The sequence below is a fragment of the Epinephelus moara genome, chromosome 22, assembly GCF_006386435.1.
Source record: "Epinephelus moara isolate mb chromosome 22, YSFRI_EMoa_1.0, whole genome shotgun sequence".
NCBI lineage: Eukaryota > Metazoa > Chordata > Actinopteri > Perciformes > Serranidae > Epinephelus > Epinephelus moara.
In genome coordinates, this window is record NC_065527.1 from 21,674,485 (window position 1) to 21,692,513 (window position 18,029).

The 18,029-nt window shown below is 40.4% G+C and overlaps 2 protein-coding genes across 3 annotated transcripts in view; both read right to left on the reverse strand.

Annotated features, from left to right (window-relative positions):
• kmt2ba (lysine (K)-specific methyltransferase 2Ba) overlaps positions 1-11,966 on the reverse strand; it is a 39,296-nt gene extending 27,330 nt beyond the window's left edge. For both annotated transcript variants that reach the window (XM_050035137.1, XM_050035136.1), the window contains exons 1-5: positions 11,600-11,966; positions 5,717-7,169; positions 5,099-5,265; positions 3,795-3,884; positions 3,133-3,289 (exon numbers count right to left, since the gene is read on the reverse strand). In XM_050035137.1, the coding sequence (XP_049891094.1) occupies positions 3,133-3,289; positions 3,795-3,884; positions 5,099-5,265; positions 5,717-7,169; positions 11,600-11,902 (2,170 nt within the window). In that variant the 5' untranslated portion in view covers positions 11,903-11,966. The remainder of the gene's footprint in view (positions 1-3,132; positions 3,290-3,794; positions 3,885-5,098; positions 5,266-5,716; positions 7,170-11,599) is intronic.
• A 2,279-nt stretch (positions 11,967-14,245) lies between these two features.
• LOC126384189 (zinc finger protein 184-like) lies at positions 14,246-17,818 on the reverse strand. Its single transcript, XM_050035142.1, has 5 exons — positions 17,742-17,818; positions 17,106-17,240; positions 16,823-16,938; positions 15,587-15,730; positions 14,246-15,490 (listed from the first exon to the last, which is right to left on the reverse strand). Exons 2-5 carry the CDS (start codon positions 17,203-17,205, stop codon positions 14,813-14,815), a joined length of 1,038 nt encoding a protein of 345 aa, XP_049891099.1. The 5' UTR covers positions 17,206-17,240; positions 17,742-17,818; the 3' UTR covers positions 14,246-14,812.
• Positions 17,819-18,029: the final 211 nt, after the last annotated feature.

The window sequence follows — 18,029 nt, forward strand, 5'->3', positions numbered from 1 at the left end:
CAATATTTACACCAGCACTGATGTGTTTCATCACAATACAGTCTAGAGCTGTCACCTTCCTGGTCAACATGCTCTTGTCTGACCAAATTCTCACTGGCTGGACAATTGCTGTTGTTAATTTCATAAGGCCGTGCGTCAACCAAAATGTTACTTTTCCCAGTTAAAAAGTGTAGTTGTTGTTGTTCAGCAGTTTTATATGTCCTCTGTGATGGTTAGTCTTTGTGGTATTTGTCCTGCCCCTTTTCCATTGTGATTCGCCGGCTGGTGACAGCGTTGTACTCAAAGTTAAACATTTTTCAACTCACATTTTAATCTGAAAATGGATAAATAATCACCAAAGACATTCAGTGTCAGATTTATCACTGTGGATTTATTTTACTTAGTCTCCAGAAGACACTGCAGTTCAAGGCTGAATTATAAAGCTTCTTAAAGGAATAGAATCACACTGGAGCTCTTGTTAGAGTGGTAGGATGGCTAACATTAGCCTGTGGGCTAAAATTAATAGGTCTCTCTCTCTCTCTCTCGCATGTAGCTTTACAGAGATGTTTAACGTTAGTAACATTATGTTGTATATGACATTGTCAACCCCAAAGGTAACTTCTTTAGTGTCCGGTATGGGACTCTCGCAGGCAGCAGATATTTCTTCACCATTGATCAACTGATTGGTTGAAGAGCAGGTAGGGTTTCAGATGGCCAAGATTTTCTTTGGTTGATTACAGCCCTAGTACAGTCATATCATTTACTTTACAGATCAAAAAACAGGTTTAGGTGTGCAGTACCTCTAAGTTTAGAGGGCTTAGGACCTTTTTAATACCACATAAAATGAAATTTAATAAAATAATGACTGAGGACCAATAGTAGCCTTGAAATCTTTACACATACATAACCCTTTTATATTATCTCACAGCAGTGTATAATATTAATTTCTAATGATAAAATTAAAAGGTATACTATGCAGGATTTTCCTGCAAAACAATGTATAGACTCACACAACAGGAATCTCTCTCAATCATCACTTATGACTCACTAGAAGTGTGTGGCGGTGCATTTATCTGCAAAGACTCTGCCCTCTGATTTATTTTCTTTTGTTCTTATTATTTTGCTGTGATCAGGATGTTCCTGGGCACTGTGCGCAGGTACAGTAAGGACTTTATTAAAAAGGTAGTGACCAGGTGCCAGACCGTAAGCAGCTCACATCCAACAGGAAGCTATGAAAATCACGAACACAGCACTGAAAAACACACAAATATAGCAAACGAGAGTGAATCTAGGGTTGGCTTTCACTTTTGCTGGTGATACAAACAATAAGAGACAAATCCTACACAGTATACCTTCAATTAAATGAATGCCACCTAGATCAGGATTGATATGATAAAAAAGGATTAACCAATGTTTTTTTAAATTAATTTTAAGTAGGGCCGTAACGGTACATGTATTTGTGTCAAACTGTTCGATACGCGACTTTCAGTTCGGCACGACCCTGTACCGAATTATTGGGAGCAGGATATTATTTTATTTTATTTTGTTTTATTTTAATTCTGATTTTGCGAGCCGAACCATTTAAAATATCTAGTTCCCCAACGGACATAATTGAGTGACGGACCGAGTCCCGTAAATCTCCGCCTTCACTTTGTGCAGCACATTCTCGCATTTTGACAACATGGCAAGTGAGCCTGACGAACCTGAAGACCCACCCGCAAACCTTAAGTCCTCCGTTTGGGAACACTTTGGTTTCAGGGTAAAATACGAAGATGGAAATAAACAAGTGGACAAGACAAAAGCAGTGTGCCGACACTGCAGAACAGCGGTCGGGTATGTACTTGGAAACACGTCTAACATGCTAACGCATCTAAAGCGACACCACCCGAGTTTGAACGTTAACCGGCACGACTAGAAAAAGCAATCTGGTGCAAACTACGATATCGTCGTCGTTTAAAAAGAAAGAGCGTTTCCCTGACCATCGCGCTAAAGAAATAACCAACGCCATTGGAGTTGAGTAAAATTGTTTAAGCTGCACTTTAGATATAAGCATGTTTTGTTTACTGCACTTTAACAAAGTGGGAAAGCTAAGTAAGTTCCTAGTAAAACTGAATCTGAGCAGGCTTTAAAGCTGACCAGCTGCACTATACTTTTTATTTTAATTGAGTAAAACTGTTAAAGCAGAAATGTATATTTATATTTTTCATTCAAAAAATGTGTTAAAAAAACAGCAGGATTTTATTTTTCACTTTTATATTTCTATTTTCATTCAAACAATGTGAAAAAGCAGGATTTTATATATATTTGTTTCATTCAAAAATTGTGTAAAAAGAGTTAACTGCTGTGGTGGTATGTTTTAATAAGGTTACCAATAAGTAAAAGATATTTAATAGTTGTCTATTTTTTTCATTAATGTACCGAAAAAAAAACGAACCGTGACTTGTGTACCGAGGTACGTACCGAACCGAGATTTTTGTGTACCGTTACACCCCTAATTTTAAGTCTTTGCTAAAACCAACCGTACATAATGAGTTGATGAGCTTCCTAGCCACTGTAGCTACAGCTCTGATGGTGCTGACTGATGCGCCACTGTAAGCGACTCCTGCCTGGCAAATCCACTGTCGCAAAAATCTTCCTATTTGTTAGTGTACAACAGCTCGCCATCTGATACAAAACCACTTAATAACTAGTATTACTGCCTACAGCAGGCAACAAAAACTATTTAAGTAACTTTTGAAGATAAAAATCAAGACCTTTTGATTCTAATGTCGTTTTAATATTTGTAAATTTACATGGGAGGAAACTGAACTAATGCTTTCAAAGACTTTTCAAATCCTGCAGATGCCCTGTACTACATTGAACGATTAAGTCCTCCTCCTTTGTTGTTCAGTTCTGGACATTTCAACCAGGTCTTAACCACGGAGAATGATTTTAACGCTAACCCCATCCAGTATATCAGTTTATTTCTTTCATGTCATTAGAAACCATGACTGCATAACCTCAGTTCCTTGCTTATTAATCCTCAATTAAAATCAGTGCACACAGACAGCGCAATGCAAAATGTACCGAATGTGTTAACCCTTCTATAGTAAAGCCAAATAGAAGTTCCTTTCTGCATTTTGATGAAAAGCAACACATGTGGATGGACTGTACCTTCTGCTGCGGGAGAAAAAGTGATGCCCTCTCTCTCATGAAGTGGCAGGGCGCTGAGTCGGGGTATATCATCTGGCACCATGGCACGGGGCTGCCCCAAAGCCACTGCTGCTGCCCGACACACATGTTTGATTCTCGGACCACCCAGCGGCTGCTCCTGCATACAAACGCACACACATATACACTGTGAAATGTAGAAATATTGACATGACTTGTGACGTAAATAAACCTCCCGGTGAAATCTAGACTCACATTACACTAACAGTATGATACATCACCCTTTTTAAAATGCAAATGAAAGCAAATTCTTTAATGATGGCAAAACAGATAGCAAAATCGATATATTTCATGCATAACTTTCCCCTACTGCAGAGGTGCTGAAACTGTCTTGTATCTCTCTTTATTGATGGTTGTAAAATGTATTTATAGTGGTGGACTTTTTCATATATTTCCTGGTAAGAGGATATATACACCACTTGCACACAAATGTATGTACAAACACAGGCAGCCTGAGTGTTTTAGAGTAGATCCTTCCTAGCACATTATAAATGGTCAAAGTAAAAACCAAACCACAGGTGATTAAAACAAACGCAGTGGACTGATGCAGCTTTATTCAAACCAAGACAACATATAAACATGCATTTTAAAGTTAAAAGTATTACCTGAGGACCAATGTCTTTGGGAGATGTGCCAACTCTCCTCCTCCTCCGTCTCCTTCCACTCACTGGCACTCGTGATTCTCTGGAGCCCAACTGTCGGTCCAGACGAGGGAGAAACACAAGGTTTTATGTAAGAGATGCTATAACATCGTTGTGCTACTATACCTTCCTCAATATACAGTGCAGTCCCTTGCAATCTGACTTGTAAGACTAAAATAAGATGACAAAACAAATGTTTCATGTATAATTATCATCATGTATCTGGTACATTGGTTAGTAAACAGAGGATTATTTGACACTATTTCTCATAGTTCGGGAGACATCCTTAAAGAAAACGTAACCTGCAAAATGACCATTTTTTTATCAGTTACTGACCATGTGTTACCTTGAATTTGTGATGAAAATTTAGTTTTTCTAGTGTTTTAGTTTTCGGTGTACAAAGAATCCAAAAAAGGCAAACATTCGTCATGATTTGAAGTAAACGGGGACAACATTTAATAACTTGTATTGAAACATCCATTTACAAACTCTCACACAAGTACTGCAGTATAACAAGTCTCAGTTATCCTGTCATATACTCAGTACTTCCAAAAAACATGCACTTTTGCTAAAAGCTTATGATTTAAAACATGTTAGTACAGAGTAGCACGGTGGCCCCTGCCTGTGGCCAAAAACTCTACTTTGCATATGCAGAGCTCATATGCTCAGGCACGCTCAGGGTGCACTATTCATGTCTATTCACTGTTTTAGATTGTATCGTTTTTAGCAAAAATGCACGTTTGCAAATTTCTGAGCGTACAACAGGATAAATGGAACTTGGATTATACTGCACGAGTTTTGTGAGGGTTTGAAAACAGATTATTTGATATGGTTTTGTTGTTGTTAAACATGGCCCCCCCCTTTTACTGCAACTCATGAAGAATGGTCGCCATTTTTAGATTCTACGTTCATCACGGAGGCACGTGAGAAAAACAAAGATTTCTCCATAAATTCAATGTAACATGCGTCGAGTAACTGACATACAAATGGTAATTTTGCAGGTGAAATATTCTTTTAAATGACTTCTTGCCCAAGAAACAGTCCAAAAACAAATTTAACTCACAATTACATGAAATAGAGAGCAGCAGCAAATGTCACTGACTTATCATTTCAGCCTTAGAGATTACAGGAGCTCTGGAGCTATCTATGATCTTTAAACCAACTTGACGAACGTTGATTTAATAATCTTTCTTTTCCAACTTTGACAATTTTTAAGACCAGGGAATCTTGTTTATGTCTTCCATATCAATTCGATTATTGACTCTCACCTGTGACAACTTGAGTTGCTTCTGTTGATCAATCTTAATGAGCTGGACTTTGGCTTTCTTCAGCAGGTGAAGCATCGTCTTATTAGCTCCGCTGAGACCAACTCGATGGCTGGGCCCACTGACTTCCAACGCTTCATGAGTGTCCACAGTCACGTCTCCTGCTTCATCTGAACCAAACAGCATGAATAAAGCAACTCTGGTTAGATGAGATACAACCAAATGCCTCATAAGTGTAGGAACAACTGTTGAAAACACACCAATAAACTAAATTATGTATTTGTAATCTATAAAATATTCTAGCTTTTGTCATGGTGTTCTCAGGCCTAGAGCTTTGCTGAATTCTCTAACAAATCTTTCCTCTCTTTTTATAATTTGACCTGTTTCATAAAGCTAAAACATCAGCATTTATTTCTCAATTTAACCTGAACTCAATTGTGCAGTCCCATCAAGAGTATAAAAAAACCCCATCTCATTATTTCAGAAAATATTTCGTACAAGAAGCACAGGTTGGAGCTACAGATACCGGCCACACAACAACAGACATTTGTGAAAACACAGCTAAAATCAAGTGAGAGGATCTTCATAAATGATTACTCAAAAAGAGGAAAGGATTCTTACCAGCGTTGCCTTTATCTCCTAACGGCAAATGTGAGGGCACTTCAGCGTTCACCACCACAGCTAGTTTCCTCACAACACCAGGGGAGTCCATCTCCTCCATCATGAGCTTGGACCGCCGTCTCTTCTTCACATGAGAAGTGAAACCATCGTCATGATGTGAATAATCCCCCTCAGTGTCAGAGTGGCCTTTCTTCTTCTCTGCCAGTTTCAAGGTAAGCTTCTTGAGGTTCTTGTAGATCTCTAGGTGGCTTGTGCCTGGCTTGGCCTTTGATGAGAACTTTGTCGCTGCAGATGGGCTGTCAGCCACAGATATAGTATCACCATCTGACTGCAGCACGTTGCCGTCGTAGCCTGACTCATGACATGATGGACTTTGTTTTCCTTCCTCTCTCTGTTGACTTTTCCGCCATGTTGACAAAGGACCCTTTGGAAAGGGAATCATTTCCTCATCCAAGAACCTCTTTGGAGTTTTAATAACACGGGAGGACCGTGCACTCGTTAAAGGAGTGGAGGAGTTGTTTGAGCTCTGTTGGGCGTGTTCAGGAAATGAGCTCGGCCCACATTCAGCTGGATTTTGACCTTGCAGCTGCTGCTCATTCCCGTCCGGCATCAGTGCAGCCGGAATGGGCTCCATTACGTAGGTGTAAAAAACACGCCGAGCGCGAGTACTTTTCAATTTTGGACGTTTAATATCTGGATTGTTTTTTGGTCGCTTTCGTTTGTGCCCAAACAAAGACTTTCTTCTATGCGTTTTTTTTTCAGAGGAAACTGTGGCTTTACACTCGAGGGGCATCGCTGCCTCTTGTCCACTCTGAGCACCAGCCTCAGCTCCAGCCTCAGGAGAGGCACCCATACCCTTAGCCATTTTTTTCCTCTGCCGTTTGTGAAAGGATGTGAACGACGGAGCAACTGCTTGAGAATGCCCAAATCGAAACCCCCTGATGCGTTTCACTGGTCTCTGTGGCTGGGTTTGATCTGCGTCTGAGTCCTCTGACACCTCGCCTTGTTCTTTCACCTTGTGAGCTTTCTTGTTGCCACCAGCTGAGGTAAGGGCTGTTTGGTTTTGCTTCCCGCCTGAGGCTATTGATTGTCCAGCTTTCCTGATAAAGTCAGTTGATCCTGTACTGCTCTGTCGACCTGAGGCCTTCTCGCCTGGATGTTTGTCTTCTGCAGTGACAGCTACCTGTTTGCTGTGCAGTTTAATTACCACCTTGGGTATTTCTTTGTCTTTTTCTTGGTTCTCTTTGATACCCTGGCCTTCTTTAGGGACCCTCGGTACAATTTTTCCAATGAGGGACGGTTTTAGGGTCTTGGGTATAATCTTTCCAATGAGAGGCTTTGTTCCTGCAGAGTGCCCTGAAGCTTGGGGAGGTGTTGCTTTGCTGAGTGACGATGACTGAGGAGCTTTTTGTGGACGAACTGTTGTGGTCCCAAATCCAGTGAAAATTTCCTCCTGGAGAAACACACAGAAAGTACGACCTTTAAATGGCTATAATACATCTGGATATATTGAAATGAGAAAAAGGTAAAATGTAGACCACCTGCTGTAGACCAAAAACAGAAATCATCTCCATAATAAAGCTTAAAGGCCTAGTGTGTAGAATTTAGTGCCATTTAGTGGTGAGGTTGCAGGACTAAGACTTGTTGCGTGTGCCAAGGGTGCAGGAGAACTACGATAGTCAAAGTGAAAACGAGAGCAAGCAAATGGCCCTATCTAGAGCCAGTGTTTGGTTCATCCATTCTGGGCTACCATAGAATCAACAAGGCGGACTATGTAGAAGAGGACCCACTCTGTACGTAGATATACACAGCTCATTTTGAGGTGACAAAAACTACTCTTAGTTTAGGATGATTATAAACTAATGACAACATTTTGAATATTACAGTTCTGCCAATAGATACCCCTAAATCCTACAAACTGGAGCTTTAAAATAGACATAAAAGTGAATGTAAAATAATTAGCAACATATAAAGTGTCTTAAATATCCAGCATTCACATATAACAGAGAGCTGATGTAAAAGCAGCAATGACGATGATGAAACGATTACTATTTTGTTGGCCCAAATGCTGTAATTCAAAAAATGACAACGAATGGAATCGGCAGCAGCTTTCTGTGTGTGTGTGTGTGTGTGTGTGTGTGTGTGCGTGTGTTTGTTTGTGTGTCTGTGTCTGGCGGGGGAATCCCTGCCACATAGCATGTTTGTGCAGTCATTAATGCAAATCTATGATGGAGTCCCCCTGAAATTCTTCATTGAAAGGACACAATTATTTTTCTGTCTTTTCAGTAAGATTTTAGGGACATTCCTTCATAAATCTTTCTGACCTCACCACTTGATTTGAATGCGTTTTTCCTACACATTAACCTACGTACTGTATATGGCAGAATGTTAGAATGTGGACTGATTAACCAGTGACAGCCATTCAGGGGACAGGAGTCCTCCATGTTGACCCATACTGGACCCACACCTGATGATGGATGTGCTCATATCAGTGGAGCGAAACACAAATCAGCAGGCAGAACGTACTGTCTGAGCCCAAATGAGATGAGCAAAGCATCACCAGCCCTTGACATGATTTTCACACCTTCACATGACTTTACACAATAAGTTTTTGCTGACTTGTGCTTTTGCATTACGTCACTTCATTTTAAATGTCTTTTTTTCCCCCAGGCACGTGATGATACACAAATGGGAAAACTGCAGGATATTTAAGGTGGAGACAGAAAATCATAGGCAACATTAATAAGATGTCATCTTTTAGACTGACCTGAAGTCTACTGTTGCTCAAATGATAGCAGGCACAACATGAAAATTACAGGAGTTGTAAAGATGTTTCTACGCTATAACAGAGTCCTGCATCAGGTCAGGTACCCCTGTGTGACCCGCAAAAAAGGTGATTAATGAACAGTATTTTTTCTTTATTTTCAGATTCAGTTCTGGGGATAATAAATATATTAAAATGAAATAAAAATCATAATACTTTTATTTAATGATTACGTGCTTTAATCTTCTGACTGCTCACTTTGTATGTCGGCTCTGTGTTCTGTGCCGCCTCAAAAATGGCACTGCAATCATTTGCTTTACTAACAGACACGTTAACTGTGGAGATGTACTGTTAATTATTATGAAAATAAGCAAAAACATATCAATTTAAATTCTATTTCATGAATTACCTTCATTTTAAAGCACAAAATCTTGGTTTCACATGTGTGAAATGTCCCAAAATGATCACTTTAAAAATGTTGCTTAACCAAATTTTGAACAGCGCATGGTTTTACAGGATTTGCATTTTTAGGTCGCTTCGCCGATCGTGTGTGTGTGTGTGTGTGCGCGTTGTGGCGGATGCAGTATTGACCATTATAGAATCAGACTAATTACTAATTCTACTAATTGACGATAGCTTTGACTGTGAGCTTTCCGATAATCAGAGAGCCACTCGATGTTATATTCATTTCTGAAGAATATATTTGAGTCTTTTCGGAGGAGTGGAGGTCCAACATTAATGACCCCCCTCCTGAGTGGCCGGAAATTCTGGTAAATCAAACCACATTCTAACACTCAAATAGGTTAACATGTAGGAGAAAATGTGTTCAAATCGAAAGAGGTGAGGTCACAGTAATTTATGACTGAAACGCCCTTTATTAACGTCTCACCCACTTCTGAGTTCGTTATTTGATCATCAGGTATTACCCTGCTGAAAATATTGCTCAGCAGCATCTGCACTGTTTTCTAGTCTTACTCCAGAGTTGCATCAGTACACTGCTGAGGCACCAAATGAAGCAGGTTTTGTTTTCAATCTGTGAGTCAACTTTAAGAAATAACTCAGCAGATTCTCTGCCTGTGCACCATCTCTCCACACATGTCTGATTGTTAGTGAAATATGTGGCAATATCTCCTCTGTAATAAATCAGGTGTAGCACTGAAGCTGCAGTGGAATAAAAAACAGTGCATTTTAACCCAATTCTTCCCTGAGAGTGATATTTCAACATAGCTGATATACATTCAAATCTATCATCTTTACAAAAGTTTAAATACATCCTTGGCACACACAGTCAGCCTCCAGCATCCTTTCACTCTTCTACCTCAGATGCAAAGAATGCAAAATGCAGCAGATGAAAAGCACACTTCAACTCAACTTCCAATTACTCACATCCATCATGCACAAAATAACGACTCCACAGATTTGTCAGCGTTGAAGCTCCCCTACTCAAGTCCATTCAAACCCCTGCAGAGCACAAGCGTATGACGTGTGGTACTCCAGCTGAGCAGCACCCAGAAGCTTTAGCACGAGCCATGTGATGCTGTTTTCGTCCACTCTAAAAGGGATTGCATCAGTGAAGTCCGACTGATGTCACACACTAAAGCCCTTGCTCTGGAGATTAAATAATATGATTAGATCCAATTTGGCATTATATCCCCATCACCATCCTGTCTGGCTAGAACTACAAGGAGACCACCTAAGAATGAATGATGCCCAACACACTGGTGGCTTCTATAATAAAACACTGAAAATATGAGCACAGTGTGACTGATTCACCTCTTCTTTTGATTATCACATAATATTTGTGCCTCACTACGACTGACTCCAGCTCAGGTAGGATGCAAAGCTATTCACACAGCATCAGGAACTCTTTGTCTAGCAAAGCTCTTACAATGTATATGAAAAATAAAAAATGTTGGGGGGGGGGGGGGGGGGGGGATATTAATATTCTCTCTGCGGTTCAAGGTTTTTGTCATGATGTATAAGCAAGATTTCACCCTTAGTGTCCCTTTCGTACTCATAGATCACTACTACCCCTTTTCGGCAGTCAAGGGCTGGCTTGGCTTGGCTTGGTTTGGGTTGTCAGCCAAGGGCGGCAGGGATTTGCATTTCCATTACAACCAGGCTACCCACTTGAAGGTGTGTGCTTAACTGCTGACGGCTTGATTTCAGTAGGTGGAAAGACACGCAATAACTCATCATTAGTGTCAGAGCCTATGCAACATAATCTTGCCCTTTATTGCAGCATGTAGACTATTATAGAGAACCCTGCTCTTACATAATGTACCTAATTAATCCAAGTATAAAGTTGGAAAAAGCTTTGACTCCTCGTTAATTTCCCTTTTACATCAATCTCAGTAATGAAAGGGAGGGATGCATGATGGGAGTGATGAATGTTTGTAAACACAGACTAAGGAAATTTAGGTTTTTAGAAAGGCACAGAGCAAGATTTCTTAGTGTATACTCCAAATTCTGCTTTTTTTTTCATTATAACGTGAAAGTAACGTTTTAGTTTGCTTCCGAGTTGCATCACAGGGAGCAATCAGCTGACAGCTCCAACGTGGAGAGTGTGATCCCCACTACAGCAGCAGCAACGTTTACACAACGACACGATTAGCAGCCTGTGTGTGCCAGCACAGTGTGGGAAGTTCAACTCAACAAAATGAATCAGGAGATGCATAAACAAAGACATCCACCGGTTTCCACAACAAAACGCGTCCCCCACTGTTATCACACCGCCAAAGTTTCCGCCTAATGTTCATGCAAACAAACTTAGCCGGACAGACGCTGTTCTGTATGTATGGCTGCTGCAACCTACAATACTGATGTAGCGTTTTTAAAATAGACAATAAACTATTATTATCATCTGCAGAAGCAGTCAGACGAAACATTCAACCATCATCAATCTTAAAGCATACCCTGCAGGCAGGCGGCTAGCTACAGTGCCTATTTAGATTTGTGTTTGCAAGCTAACGCTAACTAGCTCTGTGTTAGCTTAAATACTTTTCATAAGTAACAAACACATTCATGTAAATGTCGTTCTTTGAAACAAACTGTCCTCATTTGTCTCATAAAGCGTATTGTTCACCACCTAGCTGACATGCTACAGTTAGCTTATTCACCTCATCACTGCCGCTAGAGTCGAAGCCCGCATCTCGCTGCCTCCTGTGCTTCTCCGCCGCCCCCAGCAGGCGCAGCAGGGACGGATCCTCGCTCAACGCTAGGCCGATGTTGACGGGCCTCGGCCCTTCGGCTGCCAGGTCCCCGTCACTCGAGCCCAACCTTCCGCGTTTGGTGCGTTTCTCCGACCGCAGCCTGCTGCGACCCGTGCACGGCCGGCCCGGGAAGCGAGCCCGGGCCGGCATTTGGGTGCTCAAGCCCGCGACGGTCGCGGGAGATGATAATCCTCCTCCCGATGCCGCCATTATTTACTACAACAACACGGACAGCGCGTGAGGCTGACAGCAGCGATGTGAGAGGCAAGATGGACTGCGCGAGGCAAAGGCGCGAGATAGAAAGGAACCACAGGTGCATCATGGGAAAACGAACTTCTCCGATCCAGGACAACCTCTGTTCGAAACACTGGGCGAGGTGGACACCAGTTTTCTGTATGTATCAGTGGTTTTATAATTCTTGCAGTGGTAGAAGAAGTATTTAAATATTTTCTTGGATAAACATAGCAATACTACAGTGTAAAATACTCTGTTAAAATGTCTCATTCAAAGTGTTACTGAAGCAAAAGTGTAAAAGTACTGGCATCAAAATATACTTTAAGCACCAAAAGTAAAATGCAGAATATGCCATTTAAGAATCACATATTATATTACTGGTTTATAATATTGATGCATTAATGTGTTCATCACTTTAATGTTGCAGCTGGTAAAGGTGGAGCTGATTTTAACTATTTAATTCAACGCTACAGTATCAAATATAATATGAAGTGGAGTAAAAAGTACAATATTTCTCTCCAAAATGCAGTGGAGTAGAAATGTAAAGAATCATGAAATCCATCCATACATCCATTTTCATCCACTTATCCGGGGCTTGGTCACCGGGGCAGCAGGCCAAGCAAAGCACCCCAAACATCCCTCTCCCCGGCAATGCTCTCCAGCACCTCCTGGGGGAACCCAAGGCGTTCCCAGGCCGGATAGGATATGTAATCCCTCCAGTGTGTTCTGGGTCTGCCCTGGGGCCTCCTACCAGTGGGACGAGCCAGGAGCAACTCTATCGGGAGGCACCCAGGAGGCATCCTAATCAGATGCCCAAACCACCTCAACTGACCCCTACTCAACTAAATCATAAGCATCTCAAAAATGTACTTAACTACAGTACTTGAGTAAATCTACTTAGTTACATTCCACCACTGAATTCTTGTGTATGAATTGCTGAATTATGATAGTACCAGTGGTGTAAGATTATTAGATTAGATTTTTTACATAAGGAAAAGTAGCAATACTTTATTGTACTAAAAAATAGCCCATTACAAGTCCTTCATGCAAAAGCAAAGCGATATTAGCAACAAAATGTAATTAAATTATCAAAAGTAAAAGAACAATTAAGCAGAATGTCCCCTGCTGATGTCATATTAATATACCTTTTTCTAACTGCTTTATGTGCTTGGAATTTAAATCTATAACAATGCAGCATATTATATGGACAGTTACGTTTACATATAAATCTTAAACTGCAAAGTAATTTGTAACTAGAATAAATGTAGTCGAGTAAAGCTCACAATATTTCCCTCAGAAATGTAATGAAGAAGAATGTGTAGCTGTATAAAATTAAAAATGCCCAATTAAAGTGGTAGCTCATGTGTGCCAAAATTGTTTTTAAGTACAGTACTTGAATAAATGTATTTAGTTACTTTACCTCAGTGGATAGTACGGACAAAAATGACTTGTCAATAAGAAACAAAAAGCTCGATCTTGACTTCTTTGTGCTGAACAAAGCCAAAATAAACAGAGCTTTAGACATTTTTTGTAGGCTACATTATAGCAGAAAGTCAATCTTAGGTTAAAATTTAAGTCCTAATTGTTATTTAAGTAATTATCTGCAGATTATAATACACACACTATTCCAATGTCAGTTTCAATTTAGAGTAACATTTGATAAACCAAAAAGAAATGTTGCAGAATTTACTGTACTTTCATTATTAAGAGAACAAAAACATTATTTTCCAAAAAAATATTACATCAGAGATGCAGGGCGGCTGCAGGGAGAAGTGACAGGTCACTATTACTGTTTGTTTGTGCCCCTTCTTACAATAAAATAATGGATTAGAAAAAAACATAAAACTTAAACTGTTAGTTTTATTCATCATTACCATGTTCTTAATGGTGAGTCCAACCTAATCATAGGTATGATACCTAGAAGCCTAAATATATTCAGCTGTAGCAGTGACAGTGTCTCAGAAGCAGGATGATGCTTTATGTATCTTACACTGCTTCATAACTGTAGTAATGGTACTCATTTTGACTTACTCAGAATCAGATTTTTTGTGAGAAATTTTCCCAAAATTATGAGTACAAAATCACACTTGATGATTTAAGTTACATGGCACATGATCTTAAAAACAAGCGTCGGAACATTTACTTGTAAAGTCTGTATTTTACTCAAAAATTGTCTGAAAATTGTCTCTGGACTCTACCCACTACGCTGTGCTGCACCTACTTAGCACTTTACATTTTAACTCTCATTCACACACACACACACACACACACACACACACACACACACAGTGACAGCCAAAGACTCCACAGAAACATAAGTATTGTTTAATGCAACAATTGTTTACTTCTGTAAAGAGCAAAATAAGACCTGCGGATTACATGATTGGTACAGAATCCTATACACTGGCCCATTTATGACATATTGGATTTTATGATCTTTAGAACTACATTCTCCATGTAATTGTCAGCCTCATGTGTTTTCCTGAAAATAGTACAGTTCAATAGAAAACATTCCCACACTTGAGGGAGAAATAGCTACTAAGTCTACACGAAATAAAAAAAACATTCCAGGTACAATAGAGGTAATATAGACAGCAACAAGGGCCATGTGGCATGAGCTTACAGTGGACATAAATCATAATTATGTACAGATCGGTGCAGAGTTTTATGCACAGGTGTAGGATGTCTTTCCAAAAGCAATTGAAAAACGTCATTCCAGATACAACCTCCATAATTTATGTGTTGCATAACCTTGCTTCAAAAACTCTCACCCTGAAATGTTCACATAAAAATCTTCAACCTACACTAAACAGAGTTATGGTGGGAAACACTGACAATCATTGAACTGAATGATGTAGGATGAAGTTACAGTCTTTTCCCCGTATATTATCTTTTCTCTGCCGCCTCCTCTCCTTCAGTGTGGGTGCTCTGGTGGGTCTTTAGGTTGCTCTCTCGTGCAAAGCACTTTCCGCAGGTGGGGCAGGTGTATCCAGAGTTGTGGTCCTTGGCCATGTGTGCTGTGAGCTGCTCGAGCCGAGCGTAGCTCTCATCACACTCTGTGCATACGTGAGGCTTACGAGGGGTAAGCCCGTGTTTCTCCCTCTTGTGTGCCCGCAGGGCTGCAACAGACGGGAATATGAGGTCACACTTTGCTTCAGAACAAGGAATCTTGAGCTCCTGTTCCAGATCATTGGAGGGGCATCCCTCTGTTGTAGAGTCATTGTATCCCTCTGCTTCCTCTTCTTGTTTGATCTTTTTGATCTCAACCATCTCTTCTTGAGCTGCGTTCTTGGGTTTACGGCCACGTTTTTTGCCCTGGGGCTTAGTGTCACAGTTTATATCATTGGCAAATCTCTCCTGGTGCTGCAAGAGCTCTTCTTCTGTCGGGAAACCACGACTACATTTGCAGCATTGGAAGGTGTTGATGTCGTCAGCCACTACAGGACGCTGGGGGTGCACTGCAATGCGATGGTTGCGAAGGCGCGAGGGACTGGGGAACAAGGCGCCACAGTCCCTGCAGGGACACCGTCGTTCTATGCACTCTTGTCGTCTGTGTTTGTTCAGCTGCAAGACATTTAACATTCATCATCGACATGAACAAATATTTTATCAGTTCCTAAGCACAAAAACAGGTTAGCACGTAGCATACTGCATCCTCACCTCAGTAAAGGTAAAGAAGTTTTTCCGGCAGTACAGACAGTGGAAGGGCTTCTCCTCTCTGCTGTGGGTGGCCTGGTGCTGGCTGAGCTCGTCAGAGGCGGAGAAACTTTTGTCACACTTATAACAAGTGAAGACTGTATCAGTCTGAAAAACAATGAGCAGAACTGGTTAAAAATATGAAATCTTAACGATCCTAGAAGAATGAAAGATTTCTTTGATTGAAGAAAATCTTTCTTACAAAGGAGGTGTTTTCCCTCCTCAGATGTTTCCAAACAAAATCACATCTCCACTTTCATCCAAAATTATATTACGTACAAAAACAATAAATTAATCAGAAAAGTTGCATCCATACCAGAGCCTGACTGACACATCAGCCCAGCCAATACTAGCTTATCACAGCTGTATTGATATCAGCGATACATAAGAACTGCAAGACACAAGATTTGTTTGAGGTCATTTGAAATAGTGTTGGCCTCAAACAGTTTTTCAGCTGAGAGTACTGACAAGTTTTTCACCTGTAAAATGTCTCTTGCAACACACATGTTGGTCACAATTCTTTCATAACCAAACTGAAGGGATACTTATAGACTGGTTGTATGTTAATGACAAATATCTGCTGATATGTTATCTAACAGGGATAAATGCTATTGAAAAAATAACTAACTGGGATTGACTGATATCGCAATTGCAATATGATTTACAATATAAGAAGGGATGATTATTTTCATATCATTATTTTCATTTACATTAAAAAGCATATTTAACTGATTATGCTTTGATTTTTGCAGGTATCTGTACCAATATAGATGTTTTCTGAAGTCTGTGTAGGCCATGACATCTCTGCAGCACCACAATATTTAATTTAAAATGGTATTTTGACACACATTTCACTTTTAACTCCTCCTGCTGCAATTTGAAAAATGCTGCACAGAAAAACAATCACTATAGCCCAAACAATTTGACTATTATCTGATTAGCTGATCAGCTTTTGTTTTCTCTGACACCAAATAATAAATGTATTTTTGGACTACATCATTCTGCTTTATGGGAGACTGTTACCAGAATTTTACTGTTTTCTCATGGACCAAATGCCAAGAGGACTAAACAATCTACAGATTCATCATTAATGAAAATAATATTTAACTGGAGCAATTTAAATCAACCTTGCTACACATGAATTGCTGAGTTTGTACCACTACTTGAACCCTTTAAATGTTCAGTCTGCTTTTTCCCTACCTGCTGCAGCTGCTGTTTGTATTGTTCCCGATGACTCTTCCTCATGTGTCTCTCCTTGGCTTTGGAGTTACAGAAGGTGATGAAGCACTGAAAACACTGCAGACTCTCATGCTGATCTGCATCACAATGAGAGGAGAAGCTGGTGATCAGTTACAACGCAACAACAGATATAGATAGATATAACCACTTACTATACTGTGACTTTTGTAAAAATGACACTTTGGCTGTTAGAAATAGGTTGACAGCATCACTGCATAAGCCACGCATGTAAATGTTATCTTACAGGGCTGCAGAGGGGCGACCCCAGGCTCAGTCTTGATCTCCGCTGCATTGGATCTCCTCTCACTCCCAACAATGACTTGCTCTATCTTCACCATGTCCATACTGATGCTTTCAGACACCACTCAGCCGCATGGAGCTGCAACACAGGAGCACACTGCTGCAGACACACTGAACATGCATCATAAATGTTATGGTGGCGGGCAAAGCTAAACCGACTACAGCTGATGACTGCAGTGGCAGACGTAGAGCTAGCGTACGGTTAACGTAACCTGCGTAAGAGGCATGGGGACGTTAGAGTTACATTTTGACAATAAAAACACGACAGAGGAGGCTGTTTTTTATTCACTCTATGGACACTAGCGATGAATTAAAGACGAAACGAAAAGGCTAACGTTGGGCCTGAGCTAACATAACAGTAACGGAGGATGGAGGTAGCGCGCGGGCATCGGTCAGCAAGAGCCGCTACAACTGAATGCGAGGCGATGGTGCTCATATGTTTTAATATTTCACGTAGTGTGGCATTTTGCTTACTTCCGTGTGGCAACTATGTATTTTAAGGCTGCATATATGTGAGAAGTCATGATAATTTTTGACTTATGTCTTGTAAACAATTCAAAAAGGGGCATCCATTTCTTACCGTAGGAAACGTCCACTGAAATGAAGCCGCAGTGAATATTCCGCCCGCGTCACGTGATATGGGAAAGGCTGTGGACCACTCAGATATCGCGAGAGTTTGGTAAATTGCAGGTCTTTACTGCTATTCACTGCTTACTATGCATTATTATATGCCTAAACATTGAACAGAAAACAGAGAAGCATAATTCTTACAGTGCTGTACAATATATATTATCAGTGTTCTTTTTCATTATTTTCCTAAAGTAAAACACTGTTAAAAAAAAAAAAGACTAATATCAAAAACTACAAA

Bases quoted from the DNA above. Each gene is read 5' to 3' on its own strand.
- LOC126384189 (XM_050035142.1), bottom strand. From the start codon at position 17,205: ATGGACATGGTGAAGATAGAGCAAGTCATTGTTGGGAGTGAGAGGAGA. The intron at 16,939-17,105 runs GTAAGATAACAT...ATTGTGATGCAG, and splicing joins GGTCGCCCCTCTGCAGCCCT to ATCAGCATGAGAGTCTGCAG. The intron at 15,731-16,822 runs GTAGGGAAAAAG...ATTGTTTTTCAG, and splicing joins ACAAACAGCAGCTGCAGCAG to ACTGATACAGTCTTCACTTG.